We start from the raw sequence: 15,530 nt of genomic DNA, 5'->3' as shown, positions 1-15,530 counted from the left end.
CACCTTGGGTCCAAGCTGGCCTTGGGATTTCCTGAGGCTCACAGAATGCAGCAGAGGTGATGCTGTGCCATTTCTGGACCTAGCCCTTGAAGGGCCTGGCAGCTTCTGTTTCCTCTCTCTGGGGAAGCCAGCTACCACGCTGCAAAAGAGCTTAGGCTGGACTACCAAGTTACCACATGGGGAGAGAGAGAGATCACTGGAGAAGCACTAAAGGGCCAGATCCATGAGTGAAGCCTTCCTGGACCTTCCAACTCTGTGCAGACACCCGCCTAATATAGCCAAACAAGTGTCCCCAGCCAGCACCAAGTGGAATAGGTTAACTGCCCAGCTGAGCCTAGTCAACCCATAGAATTGTGAGAAATAATAAATTATTGTTTTAAGACACTAAATTTTGGGATGATTTGTTATGCAGCAATATATAACTAAAACAGACTATATTTTTAGATTGCATACCATTATAATTGAAAGCATGTTCCCAAATAATATGCACAGTTAAAATAAGGCATAAGATCTGATGTTATTTAACCTAGAACTCTAAGTACAGTCTAGGGAATCTGTCCCCACCACCTACCCAGTCAAGGCTGCTATACTTCCAAGGGTCTTATAAAACATGTATAAGCACTCTATAGGGGAAATCTAAAGCAGTGTATTAAAGAAATGGTCCAAAGATTGTATTTTACCAAATATATGAACACATGCTAGAAATTTGCTCAAGTTTTCACAGTGGCCTAAAAGGAAACTTCCAGTTTTTTTCTTTTTTTTAGAAACAGGAGTCTCATTATGTTGTCCAGACTGGCCTCAAACCCCTGGGCTCAAGTGATCCTCCTGCCTTAGCCTCACAAGTAGCTGGGCATGGCTTATTTATTTATTTATTTATTGGTGGAGATAGCGGTTCTCACTATGTTGCCCAGGCCAGTTGAACTTCCGGCCTCAAGCTCTCCTCCTGCCTTATCCTCCCAAAGTGCTGGGGTCACAGGAGAGAGCCACCATGAGAGGCCTCATAGAATTTTTTTTAATGCAGTAGTTGCCATGTTTCCTCCCAAAGAAGCATGAAACCTCATCTTACTCAATTGCTTGTATCTTCCATTTGGTGGCTTTTACATTCCTAATATGGAAAGGCTCTTATCGTACAGCATAAAAAATATGTCAGGTTATTCTCTTTACACCAATTTAGTTCATTGACACTCTTTGAAAAAGTTTGCTTATTGCTTAGCAAACACTATCACCTGGAGAAAATCAGCCTCGATGGATACACAGCCACCAAAAGGAAACAGCCTAATGAGCTTAACCTGAAAGACGTAAGACCTCACCAGAAAACTTAAAGAAAACACCAACAGGAACGTCATGAAATAAATCTGACCAAAACTCCAGAAGACTCCTGAGGGATTGGAATGATCAGAGATAGTAGAGTTGGCTGGGGTGGTATCACCAAGTTTTGAAGAAAAAACATTTTTAGTTTGCAAATACACAAAATAAATTTAGTATTGTGTCTGTTAGTCATTGTGTTTCTTATAGTGATTAGCTGTAAGAAACAACTAGGGAAAAGATAGGAGATCTGGGCTAGAAACACAAATATTTCTCTTTTTAATTTTTATTATTATTATTATTTTGAGACAGCGTCTCACTCTGTCACCAGGCTAGAGTGCAGTGGCATGATCTTGGCTCAGTGCAACCTCCATCTCCTGGGCTCAAGCCATCCCTTCACCTCAGCCTCCCAAGTAGCTGGGACAACAGATGCACACCACCATGCCCAGGTAATTTTTCTGTTTTTAGTAGAGACAGGGTTTCACCATGTTTCCCAGGCTGGTCTTGAACTCCTGAGCTCAAGCTATCTGCCCACTTTGGCTTCTCAAATTGCTGGGATTACAGGCGTGAGCTATAGCATTCAGCCCAGATCATGCCATTACACTCCAGCTTGGATGACAGAGTGAGACTCTGTCTCCAAAAAAAAAAAAAAAAAAAAAGTTAGCTGGGTGTGGTGGTGCACCCCTGTAATCCCACCTTTCAGGAGGCTGAGGCAGGAGAATTGCTTGAACCCAGGAGGTGGAGCCTGCAGTGAGCCAAGGTCACACAACCGCACTCCAACCTGGGCAACAGAGCAACTCTGTCTCTAAAATTAATTAATTAAGTATTATTAGTCATGAATTAACTTCAAAGCATTCATTAGAAGTCCTCTCTTCAATTTCCAAATGAAACCCAGGGCTGCTACTGCCCCAAACTCCTGAGAGCCCTACTGGGTTCACACCCTGAAAGCTCACAGTACTTCCCACCTACAACAAAGAATCTCTTCTTTCCCTACGGCGAACCAGCTTGCTTTTCCCTTCTTGTTGAGCCCTTTTTGACTTGAAATTGAGCAAGACCATAACTAAATCTGTACTATTGACTGGCTGGCCTAAAAGAGATAAAAATCCCTTTCTCGTTCTGCTTTAAATATTTAATATTTAAAACTTAGAATATAACTAGAAGTTAGTTTCAAAGCAATCCCACTGAGAAGATTAGGGAGATTAAGTACCAGTTTTAAAGGGCTAGCTTTCCCAAGAGCTGTTTGTCATCAGTATGCTGAGAAAATGGATGTGGGGCTGGGGTGGTGGGACTGTTGGATGACCAGAGGGCAACATGAAGGCACTGGGGCTTTCCTTAGGGGTTGGGAGTGGAGGGCACCACAAGAGAGAAACAGAGAAGTTAGAAATTTGCCTATAGCAAACCATGTCTTCTTTGGAAATTTACCAACGCAGACCTTGGCTGTCATTTCTTCCAAAGAAATCCATCAAAGCAGTATAGGAAAGTAGAAAACACCTTGGCTGGGATCTAGAGCTACCTCTGCTACTAACCTCACGGCATTGAGTATGTCCTCTTCTGTCACTGGCCCCTCAGTCTGTAATAAGGTATCGAGCTAGATCAGATGATTTTAAGGATCCTTCCAGCTAAGACACTTTGTGAGATGACATAACAGGCCTAGGGTGATGGCTCACGCCTGTAATCCCAGCACTTTGGAATGCCAAGGCAGGCAGATCACTTGAGGACAGGAGTTCGAAACCAGCCTGGCCAACATGGTGAAACCCCATCTCTACAAAAAATGCAAAAATTAGCCGGGTGTGGTGGCCAGTGTGTGTAATTTTAGCTACTCAGGAGGCTGAGGTGGGAGAATCATTTGAGTCCAGGAGGCAGAGGTTGCAGTGAGCCATGATCTTGCCACTGCACTCCAGCCTGAACGACAGAGTGAGACTCTGTCTCAAAAAAAATAAATAAAGTAATTAAATAAATAAAATGGCACAACAAATGGCTGTCATCCATCTATTGTCCTGCTCCTGTGTCTCCGTCCACCCTCCTTTTCTCAGGTCTGCTGCAGATTGAATTGAGAGGTGAGCACAGAGAGAGGGCCTGGCTATTGATTGTACTCTATCCGCTTCACAAGGAAGAAACTAGTCCCGCATCTTTCCACCTTCCTGATCTCCTCTGGGATCTCCATTCTCCGTCTTGTCTGCTGTGGAGAGCTACTAGCTCTACAGTGGCAAATGGATCCTGAGGATGCAGCTGCTTTGCAAGAAAAAGCCCAGCTTTTATTTTTAAAACAAGCCAATGATATATAAGAGGTAGATGTTCTGTTATTCAACACTGGGCTTGGTTTTTTGTTGTTGCCGCTCTTCAGTCTTGCCTTAGTCAGCACTTCAGCTCCTTGTTGCCATAGATGATGGCATGCCATAAATAGATGAGCTGGAGGCCACTCTGAAGAGGAAGAAGGCCGTTCTTACCTAGTAAGTGCCCAACAGGACTTTTGATCAATAAAATTGACAAAGAATGTGCATGGTGGGGGAGAATAGCTATTAAACACAAGTGAAACTGAAACTTCAATTTTCAAATTGCAAAATTCCTAAGGATTAAAGTAAATCCTTGGCCAGGGTCCCAAGAAGGCGCCATCTAGCAACACTGCCAGGAGATTTGCCAGCACTCTCAGTGTGTAAAAGTCCCAGAACATTATTTACAGCATTTTGAATTTTATCTGAACTTGCTATCACTTACCTTATCTTGAACAAACTTAGTGGTTTTTTTTGTTTTTGTTTTTGTTTTCTGGTTGTCAGAACTTTAAACCCTTAGAACAATAATGACCAATGCAGTTTAATATTTTAGGGAATTTGACAGCTTCAAAACTAGGAAGAAGCATTAAATAACTGGAGAAATCTCAAACTTAATGTAGTAAAAAGGAAAGAAATATTTTAAATCAATATTATAAATATAAAGCAGCTATCATATATTGATATACAATCATTAATACATAATAGAGCTAAATTATGCCTTTTTCAACTCATTTTAATTTTACCCATTTATGCAAATATCATAGTCACATACGTGTACTATTTTTACTTTTTAATTAAGAAATAAAAATGATACATAATGTACACAAATGTTGTTTTGAAATAATATACATTATGGAATGGCTAAATTGAGCTAATTAGCATATGCATTACCTCACATACTTAACTGTTTGTGTGTGGTAAGAACACTTATAGTCTATTCTCTTAGCAATTTTCATAAATTCAATACATCGTTATTAACCAGAGTCACAATTTAACTGGTGTCAACATGTTGTACAACAGATCTCCTGAACTCATTTCTCCTAACTGAAATTTTGTATCCTTTGACCAACATCTCCCCAACATATATGTACTATTACTTCTTTTCTGATGGCCTTTAAGTTCTTTGCACATTAACTGGTCCAAGAAAGCTAAAGTGCATGAAGCCTTAATCAGATGCCAGGCGTTGTACTGGATGCTTTATGTATTTGCTCTTCCGTACTTTCCCAGACAACATAGGAAGTAGGTTTTGCTATCTGCATTTTACAAATGAGACATCTTAGGTTCAGAGAGGTAGCCAGAAAGTGGCAAAGCCAGCTTTAAAAAATTTCAGAAAATTTCCACCAAATTTTTAACTTATTTTTGCGTTTAAAGTTGGTAAGCATTGACTGCCGAAAGCTAAGTCCCTTGCATGGGCCATTTTCAATTTCCCATCAACTTTTACATCTTGATAACTTGTGATTTCTCTAATGCCAACCTTAGTTAAAACAACTATGTCAGAACGCTGTGTCCTTAGCATGACTAGCTCCAGACTATAACAAAATTATCTCTTTTAGGGGGAGGGGTGGGGAGACTCACTCTGTCACCCACGTTGGAGTTTGGTGGTGTGATCTCAGTTCACTGCAACCTCCGCCTCCCGAGTTCAAGCAAATCTCCTGCCTCAGCCTCCCAAGTAGCTGGGATTACAGGTGTGCACCACCATGTCTGGCTAATTTTTGTATTTTTAGTAGAGACACGGTTTCACCATGTTGGCCAGGCTAGTTTCGAACTCCTGACCTCAAGTGATCTGCCCACCTCAGCCTCCCAATATGCTGGGATTACAGGCGTGAGCCACTGCACCCAGCCCAAAATGATCTCTTTCTGTGGACATCTCATCATACTTGTAAATAAAGTTATCTGCATATTCTTCTGCATATGCAAGACCTGACTCTAACCAAAGTGACAGAGTTAAAATTATCATGAAATATGAATGGTCATATGAATGCTACATAAAAAGATAGACTTTAAATCAGGGAATCCTTTGTGGGATCACACCAAAATTCTGATTTTACAGATTAGGAAACCAAGGCCTTGAAAAAGTTAAAGGACCAAAAGAAATGTTAAACATAGATTAAATGGGTTGTTAAAACCATATTTGTTTATTTAATTATTTATGTCCCTTTACCTTATGTAACTGTGGATTTGAGACTGCTTTTATGTACAATAATTATAAAATATAATAGAAAAACAATTTAAAAAAGCAAGGATGATGAAATTGTTAAAAAATAAATAGTGGTGATAGTTGCACAATCTGTGACTTAAAAAAACACTGAATTGCATATTTGGAAAGGGTGGATTTTATGGCATGTCAATTAAATTTCAATGAAACTTTTTTTAAAGCACCACTATATTTATTTTTTATAAAACAGAATAGATGGTAAAACCAGGGAACGATGCTGGGTGCCGTGGCTCACGCCTGTAATCCCAGCAATTTGGGCGGCTGAGTTGGACAGGTCACCTGAGGTCAGAAGTTCGGGACCAGCCTGGCCAACATGGTGAAACTCTGTCCTACTAAAAATACAAAAATTGGCAGGGTGCAGTGGCTCATACCTGTAATCCCAGCACTTTGGGAGGCCAAGGCAGGCAGATCACCTGAGGTCAAGAGTTTGAGACCAGCCTAGCCAACCTGATGAAACTCCATCTGTACTGAAAATACAAAAAGTAGCAGGGCCTGGTGGTACATGATTGTAATTCCAGGTACCTGGGAGGCTGAGGCAGGAGAATTGCTTGAATCCAGGAGACGGAGGTTGCACTGCATGCCAGCCTGGTTGATAGAGCAAGACTCCATCTTAAAAAAACAAAACAAAACAAAAAACAGGGAATTATGACTTCACTCTTTTCAAGTCTATCTTAGAATATCACCAGTGAACTGGCCCCCACTAGACTATTAGCTTAATAAATCAAGAACATTGACCGATTGCCTCCATTTCTCTATGGTAGAGTTTTAGGCCAGATTTTAAAGCTCCTATTGGGGTTGAGAAATTATTTCCAAATAAAACTCTGGAATGTATTTCCAAAGAGAATACATTTTTCTCATGAGAAAATCTTTGAGTAAATTAGAAACCATAAACTTTAGGGTCTTGTTGATTTCAATTAGGAAACAGGAAGTTCAATCTGTTGTTCTTTACGTACACAAGCATGCGTTTCAAGCAAAATGCTTTAAGATGAGTATACACAAACTGATCTAGGAATTCCCCTTCTTCAAATTTATCATAGAATGTAATGAACTCAGAAAAAGGTTTGAGAACAAAGATCTTCATCACAGAATTATCATGATTTATAATAATGAAAATGTGGAAATAAACCTAAAAGTCCAAAAACAGGAGAATTTTAGGGTGTAGTAGAATATGGTGAAGATCTTTAAAAATAGGGTTTTAGGCCAGGCACAGTGGCTCACACCTGTAATCCCAGCACTTTAGGAGACCAAGGCAGGCACATCACCTGAGGTCAGGAGTTCAAGGCCAGCCTGACCAACATGAAGAAACCCCATCTCTACTAAAAATACAAAATTAGCCAGGCATGGTGGCGCATGCCTGTAATCCCAGCTACTCAGGAGGCTGAAGCAGGAGAATCACTTTAACCCAGGAGGCAGAGGCTGCGGTGAGCCAAGATCACACCATTGCACTCCAGCCTGGGCAACAAGAGCAAAACTCTGTCTCAAACAAAAAAAATTGGGTTTTAAAAATCTGCATTATTTTTCAGATTACAGTGATAATAGCAATATACAAAAATTGCAACAAAAAAAAATTAAACCTCCAAATACTTCCCCTCAATCTGCACCTCCCCCAACCCTTTTTTTTTTAAGACAGAGTCTTGCTCTGTCGCTCAGCCTGTACACTGCAACCTCCACCTCCCAGGTTCAAGCAATTCTCCTTGCCTCAGCCTCCCAAGTAGCTGGGATTACAGGTACCCATCACCATCCTCGGCTAATTTTTGTATTTTTAGTACAGACAGGGTTTTGCCACAATGGCCAGGCTGGTCTCGAACTCCTGGCCTCAGGTGATCCGCCTACCTCAGCCTCCCAAAGTGCTGGGATTACTGGAGTGAGCCTCTGTGCCTGGTTACAATCCCCCTTTCTTAAGAGACAACCAAAATTAAGTGCTTGGTGAATATTTTATGTGATCATCCTATAATACTGCGTTGCAGTTTGCTTTTATATTTCCCAAATTTTCTATGATTGGCATGTTAAAAATAGTACTGGCTTTGCTACATCTAAAAATAATATAGGTTTTTTTGGTAGGCAAACTGGAAAATATAGATAACCCCAAATAAAAAATAGGAAGTCACTTATGATCTCCCTCTCCTGAGGTAATAACTATTGCCATTTAGATAATACTGTGTGTTTTCTATTTCTCAGAAATAAAATTATACTGGCCATAATTTTTGTAACTGCCCTTTGTCATTTAAATGTATTGTGAATAGTTTTTAAATATTATTAAATGCTCTTCTACAAAATAATTATTTGGCCACAGAGTACTATAATTCATATATAGGCATTCAGTTTTTGTTACCAATGTTTGCTTTCATAATTGATGCGTGAATATTTGTATGGATAAATCTTTGTACATGTATACCGTATAACATCTGGAGGCCAGGTGCAGTGGCTCGCGCCTGTAATCCCAGCACTTTGGGAGGCTGAAGCGGGGGAATCACTTGAGGTCAGGAGTTTGAGACCAGTTTGACCAACATGACAAAATGCCATGTACTAAAAATACAAAAATTAGCCCAGCATGGTGGCTGGTGCCAGTAATCCCTGCTACTTGGGAGGCTGAGGCAGGAGAATCGCTTGAACCTGGGAGGTGAAGGTTGCAGTGTCCAACCTGACAGAGCAAGACTCTGTCTTTAAAAAAAAGTTCTGGAGGAGACAGAGGTTGCATTGAGCTGAGATCACACCACTGCACTCCAGCCTTGGTGGACAGAGCAAGACTCCATCTCAAAAGGAAAAAAAAATCATCTGGATAAATAGCTAGAAATGGAATTGCTGAGTTGGGTATTCTGTAACATTTTAATGCTTATGATACTTATTGCCAAGATACTTCAGAAAAAGATTTAGCAAGTTTTCTTCCCAGCAGTGGTATGAGACAGTGGTCATTTTCCACACTTTCAGCAGTGCCAGATGTTATTAATCTGGGGACTAACTTTTATTAGTTTTTCTCTTATTTAAAAAATGATAAAAGTTTGTTATAGAAACTTAGTGTGTACAAACAAAGAAAATAAAATGAAAATCACTAATGATAAGGCCGGGCGCGGTGGCTCAAGCCTGTAATCCCAGCACTTTGGGAGGCCGAGGCGGGTGGATCACGAGGTCGAGAGATCGAGACCATCCTGGTCAACATTGTGAAACCCCGTCTCTATTAATACAAAAAAATTAGCTGGGCACGGTGACGCGTGCCTGTAATCCCAGCTACTCAGGAGGCTGAGGCAGGAGAATTGCCTGAACCCAGGAGGCGGAGGTTGCGATGAGCCGAGATCGCGCCATTGCACTCCAGCCTGGGTAACAAGAGCGAGACTCCGTCTCAAAAAAAAAAAAAAAAATCACTAATGATATCATCACCGATTTTCTGTTTCTCTGTATGTACTTATATGCACATGTACATTTATATTTTTTAATTTACTAAAATTAAATCATGGGAGTAATAAATAACACCTAATCGTGCCCATAATCCCAGCACTTTAGCAAGCTGAGCAGGTAGATCACTTGAGGCCAGGAGTTTGAGACCAGCCTGGGCAACATAGTGAAACCTCATCTCTGCTAAAAATACAAAAATGAGCTTGGCATTGTGGCACACACTTGTAATCCCAGCTTCTCGGGAGGCTGAGACATGAGAATCGCTTGAACCTAGGAGGCGGAGGTTGCAGTGAGCCAAGGTCACGCCACTGCATTCCAGTCTGGGCAACACAGCAAGACCCTGTCCCCCCCAAAAAAGAAAAAAAAAAAACTCACAAAAACACACACACAGACACACAAACACCTAATATACATATTAATATTACCTTGTGCAATACCTTATGCTATTGGTTTAAAGTGAGTTAACTCCTTGAATTTTTATACCCCTATATAATAATACTATTGTTAGTAGTTATGTTTCCATGTTTTTACAAAAAGAAAAACTGAGTGAAAAATTAAGAAACTGACCCTAGGTAATATAGCTGATATGTGGCAGAGCTGAAATTAATCTAGTTTCAGAGACCCTGTTCTTATGTCCAGTAGCAGCTTCTCACCTGGGATGGTCAGTTTGCTACAACTATAAGTTATGACCTGACTCCTTTTACTTAAACAAGAGGATTTATTACTTTTAACTAAAAGGATGCCTCTATATAAAAATTATTGAATAGGCTCTCAGCGCCACTCCCAGCCACAGCCTCCTGCGCGCCTCGCTCAGCTCCAACATGGCAAAAATCTCCAGCCCTACAGAGACTGAGTGGTGCATCGAGTCCCTGATTGCTGTTTTCCAGAAGTATGCTGGAAAAGATGGTTATAACTACTCTCTCTCCAAGACGGAGTTCCTGAGCTTCATGAATACAGAACTGGCTGCCTTCACAAAGAACCAGAAGGACCCCGGTGTCCTTGACCGCATGATGAAGAAACTGGACACCAACAGTGATGGGCAGCTAGATTTCTCAGAATTTCTTAATCTGATTGGTGGCCTAGCTATGGCTTGCCATGACTCCTTCCTCAAGGCTGTCCCTTCCCAGAAGCGGATCTGAGGACCCCTTAGGCCTGGCCTTCAAATCCACCCCGTTTCCTTCCAGCCTTTCTGTCATCATCTCCACAGCTCACACATTACCCCTTGAGCCCAGCACACCAGCCACCTCATGCAGGCCCCACCTGCGGATAGTAATAAAACAATGTCACTTTTTTAAAACATGAAAAAAAAAATTATTGAATAAATAAACTGGGAGGTAGGGAGCAATCCTTCTTACAGAAAAATTCCAAGTACTGTTATGCAGATACTACTCCCTCCAAAGGGTGGAGCTTAGCTCGCCTTCCCCTTGAGTATGGGATGGACTTAGTGACTCTCTCCCAAAGAACAGGGTATGGAAAGGGAGAAAAAAACTGGGGACTTTGCAAAGGAGAAACCCGGCAGATCCCACCAGAATCATGTGACCTGGTGAACATCACCAGTATAAATCATGTTGACGTCATGTACCCCAGATCTGGTGTGATGAGGAGGGCACCGTACCACTGGTATTCTTACCACAATCCATAACCCTGGTACAATCATGAGAAATTAACATTAAACAAACTCAAGTTGAGGGACAGTCTACAAAATACCTGACTGGTACTCCTCACAACTGTCAAGGTCATGGGCAACCAAGAAACTGTCACAGATCAGAGGAAGCTAAGGAGACACGAGGATGAAATGCAGTGTGGGATCCTGGATTGGATACTAGAACAGGAAAAGGACATTTGTGGAAAAACTGGTGAAATCCAAATAAAGTTTGGAGTTTAATGGACCAGCATTGGTTTCTGTACCTTAGTTTCATACAATGTTAACTTTAGGCAAAACCAGATGAGACATGGAAAGGAATTATCAATGTTATCTTTGCAACTTTTCTGTAAATCTAGAATTATTCAAAAATAAAGGTGTATTTTAAAAAAGGATGCTAGGTCAAGTGTGGTGGCTCACACCTGTAATTCCAGCACTCTGGAAGGCTGAGGCAGGAGGATTGCTTGAGCCCAAAGAGTTCAAGACCAGCCTGGGCAACACCACAAGACGCCATCACTATTTTATTAAAACAAAAAGAAAATAAAAACACACAAATATAGGACTCCTGTTTCTATATGAACACCACTTGTGGGTAGCAGAAATAAGGTTCCAGCTGTGGCAGGCTTCTCAGACTATCAGAACCTGAACCAGACCCCTCTCTTCTTCCTTTTTGTTTTTTGTTTCTTTTGATGGAGTCTCACTCTGTTGCCCAGGCTGGAGTGCCATGGCATGATCTCAGCTCACTGCAACCTCCGCCTCCTGGATTCAAGCGATTCTCCTGCCTCAGCCTCCTGAGTAGCTGGGATTACAGGCACCCCGGCCCCTCTCTCTTGTCATTGTTTCCTGGTGAGGGGCCAGCATCTAGTCAGAGTGAGGTCTATATAGGGAAAACTCAGGTAGGCGGGGCCAACTGATCTCTAGGGTCTGATCCCAGGGACTAAGACAAGTTTTTCTGCAAGGGTTCATTTTATAGTTTCTGCAGAAGTGACAGACCTCTGATATTGATTAGTCCATACATGCCTCTGATACATTTCTAACTCTAAATATTAGCAAGCAAAGGAGGAGATGGTACAGCCTATTCTTTGGTTCACTTCAAGCATGGAAAAGAAAAGTATGTTAGGATCACCAAGTACTCAGAGAACAACAAAACCCTGTGTGTTATCTTCTGCTGGACTATATCCCCAATATTTCCTTAGATATGAACCAGAACTGTTTCCCTGGCTACAAAGACCAACTCACTAAGACAAAGAGCACAAAGAATGTATCATTCCAGGAATATGTAATGGCAAAGGCCAAGCTTTTGTATGAATATGTATATATGTGTCCTAACCATTGGAAAGAGACTTCTTATAGACTTAGAGACTAGTATAGCTCTCAACCACTTTGTAATCTGCTGCTTTACTTTTTTCACTTAATAAATTATGAACATCTGTCCATGTTATTAAATGTTCTTCTACAAATCTTCCACAGATATGATGATCGCAAAAGGACTAGATAAATTAAGGGGCACCTATCAAGTTCTGTGGTTGTTTAAAAGAATGAAATAGATCTCCATTTGCTCATATAGAACACTTTCCAAAAATTAAGTGTAAAGAGCCAAGGGGTCAGGCACAATAGCTCATGTCTATAATCTTCTACTTTGGGAAGCTGAGGCCAAAGGATCATTTGAGCCCAGAAGTTCAAGACCAGCCTGGGCAACATAGTGAGACCCTGTCTCTACAAAAAATGAAAAAATTATCCAGGTGTGGTGGTGCACACCAGTTACTCAGGAGGCTGAGGTGGGAGGATCACTTGAACCCAGGAAGTCAAGACTGCAGTGAGCTGTGATCATGCCACTGCACTCTGGCCTGGGTGATGGAGTTAGACCCTGTCTCAAAAAAAAAAAAAGCCAAGAGCAGAGCAATAGGTATAATATGCTATCATAGCCAGGCTCAGTGGCTCATGCCTGAAATCCCAGCACTTTGGGAGGCCAAGGCGGGCAGATCACGAGGTCAGGAGATTGAGACCATCCTGGCTAACACAGTGAAACCTCGTCTCTACTAAAAATACAAAAAATAAGCCTCGTGTGGTGGCACGCACCTGTAATCCCAGCTACTTGGGAGGCCGAGACAGGAGAATCGCTTGACCCTGGGAGGTGGAGGTTGCAGTGATCTGAGATCATGCCACAGCACTCAGCCTGGGCAACAGAGTGAGATTCCGTCTCAAAAAAATAAAAATAAAAATAAAAATAAATACGCTATCATATACATGAAAGAAAATATAGATACTCACTTTAACCTGGGAGGCAAAGGTTGCAATGAGTCCAGATCATGCTGCCGCACTCAAGCTTGGGCGAGTGGCAGAGTGAGACTTCATCTCAGAAAAAAACAAAAACAAAAAAAAGAAAATATAAATATAACATAGCAGGAGAGAATGTCTCTGAATGGATTAGATTGAAAGGGAAACATTTTAGTTGCCTTTCAAGGAAGAAACTCAGTGGGTGAAGGATAGGGATGGAAAAAGGTTTACTTTTTTAACTGAATAGTCTTTGTATCTTAAAATTTTGTATGATATTCATGCATTACTTATTTTAAAGGAATAATTTTTTAAAATTTCAATGTCATAGTTAATGCCTGCCTCATATTTGCATTAAGCTGTTTCTTTCTTTCTTTCTTTTAGAGATGGGGTCTTGCTATGTTGCCCAGGCTGGTCTTGAACTCCTCGGCTCAAGCAATCCTGCCTTGGCCCCCCAAAGTCCTGGGATTACAGGTGTGAGCCTGGCCTGCATTAGGCTGTTTCTGATGATCACTATTATAGATAAGGCTGTATGCCATCTCTTAGTAGCTAAATCTTTGCCTATATTAATGCTAATTTCCTTCAAATAAATTACTGCAAATAAAATTGCTGAGTCAAAAGATGGGAACATTTTTAGAATTTTTGGTATGTTTTGCTAAATTCTCCAGGAAAAATGAACTCACACTGCCACCATCATATTTTCCTATACCCTTCACTGGCGGTAAAGTTTTTTTTCCTTCTCATTTTGGTAGGATAAAAATATAATGGAATTTTTTGTTTGTCTGTTTCAGGAGGAGAACATAGATGGTAAGCTTTCCAAGTCCTTGCATCTTCATAGTTTTGTCTGTTAATTATTTTTATTTTCATTGCTTTAGAGTCGGGGTCTGTCTATGTTGTCCAGGCAAGTCACAGACTCCTGGGCTTATGCCATTGTCCCACTCAGCCTCCACATAGCTAGGACAACAGGTGTGTGCCAGCACTCCCAGCCCATTATACATTTTAAAGTTTGGAATAATTTTGTTCGACAACTTTGAAGACAGACCATCCATTATCTTTTAATATCCAGTACTGCTGATGTAGAGTCTGACATTACCCGACTTGGGTCCCTTTGTAAGTTACTAGGTTTCTTTCTTCCCTTCTCGAAGCCTTTATTTTATTTATTTATTTATTTATTTTTAAGACACAGTCTTGCTATGTCACCCAGGTTGGAATGCAGTAGTGCAATTTCAGATCACTGCAACCTCTGCCTCCTGGGCTTAAGTGATTCTGCCTCAGGCTCCCAAGTAGATGGGAATACAGGCCCCAGCCATCACACCTGGCTAATTTTTTGTGTGTGTTTTTAGTAGAGACGGGTATCACCATGTTGGCCGGGCTAGTCATGTGTGAGTCACCACACCCAGCCTGGAAGTTTTTAGAGTTTGGACTTCGTAGTTGGATTTTGCTAGATTATGCTACTTCACAACCTCAAAATCTTGTAGTTTACAATAACAAATATTTATCTCCTGCTCATGTTACAGGTCAGAGGCTGGGTCTGGCTGCTGCAGCTCTGCTCCAGGCTGCATTGAGAATCGATTTCACATGTCTTCTCATTCAGGGACCCAGGCCAAAGGAGCAGCTCATATGGGAAATAGGCCCTTCTCATGGCAGAGGGCACAGGAAACCCACAATGCCCTTAAAATGTCCTGTTCAGGAGTGGCGTGTGTCACATCTGGTCACAGTTCATTTTCCAAGGCAAATTAATGGGCCAAGTTCAAGTCTAGGTCACCTACCTGGAAGCAGCATGTGAACTAGCCTTCTCCTTAGAGTTCTGAATTTTCCCTAGGAAGTATCCAGCCATGAATTCAGCTCCTTTATTTCCACAAAAATTCTATCCAAATAAAGCATTTTGTGAGTAGTAGTCTTTACTAAGGAATGGAAGAAAATATGAAAGCAGAGGCAGGGTATGTATAGCAGTGGCACAAAAAAATTTTTAATTGGAGTTTTGACATTCATGGGTATAAAATAAAAGTCTTTTTGGCTCCCTCTTCCCCCCATGTCATAATCACATCTTACTGTCTTAACTCTCCTCTTCATCCTCCTCTCACTCCTCTTCACCTCCTCACTCTCCAGTTCTTGGAATTTTGGGATTGATATTCTGGAACTTGAGCAGGAAGTGGGTGATCTGACAGAGGAAGATTAAACATGGCTGTTTCAGTTATCTTTGGCTGCATAACAAACTACCCCAAAACGCAGTGGCTGAAAACAATAGCCATTTGATTATCTCTCCCAGTTCTGTGGGTTAGCTGGAGCTCAGCGAGATGATTATTTCTGCTGGTTTCATTTGCGGCCTCATGTGCTGCTGCCGTCAGATAGCAGTAGGGCTGAAATGTCAAGATGGCTTCCCCCATGTGTCTGGAAGGAGCTGGGGCACTGAGGCACCCAGGCCTCTCTATCT

The 15,530-nt window shown here is 41.4% G+C and overlaps 1 protein-coding gene across 1 annotated transcript; it reads left to right on the top strand.

Moving 5' to 3' along the window:
* Window positions 1-9,956: 9,956 nt before the first annotated feature.
* On the top strand, window positions 9,957-10,343 carry LOC105716123 (protein S100-A11-like). Its single transcript, XM_064364275.1, has one exon. The coding sequence runs from the start codon at window positions 10,002-10,004 to the stop codon at window positions 10,317-10,319; it is 318 nt and encodes a 105-aa protein (XP_064220345.1). The 5' UTR covers window positions 9,957-10,001; the 3' UTR covers window positions 10,320-10,343.
* The last annotated feature ends 5,187 nt before the right edge of the window (window positions 10,344-15,530 follow it).

Source organism: Aotus nancymaae, unplaced genomic scaffold, assembly GCF_030222135.1.
Source record: "Aotus nancymaae isolate 86718 unplaced genomic scaffold, 86718_ANA_hifiasm-v0.15.2.pri h1tg000057l, whole genome shotgun sequence".
Lineage (NCBI taxonomy): Eukaryota > Metazoa > Chordata > Mammalia > Primates > Aotidae > Aotus > Aotus nancymaae.
This window is presented reverse-complemented; position numbering and strand designations above follow the sequence as displayed.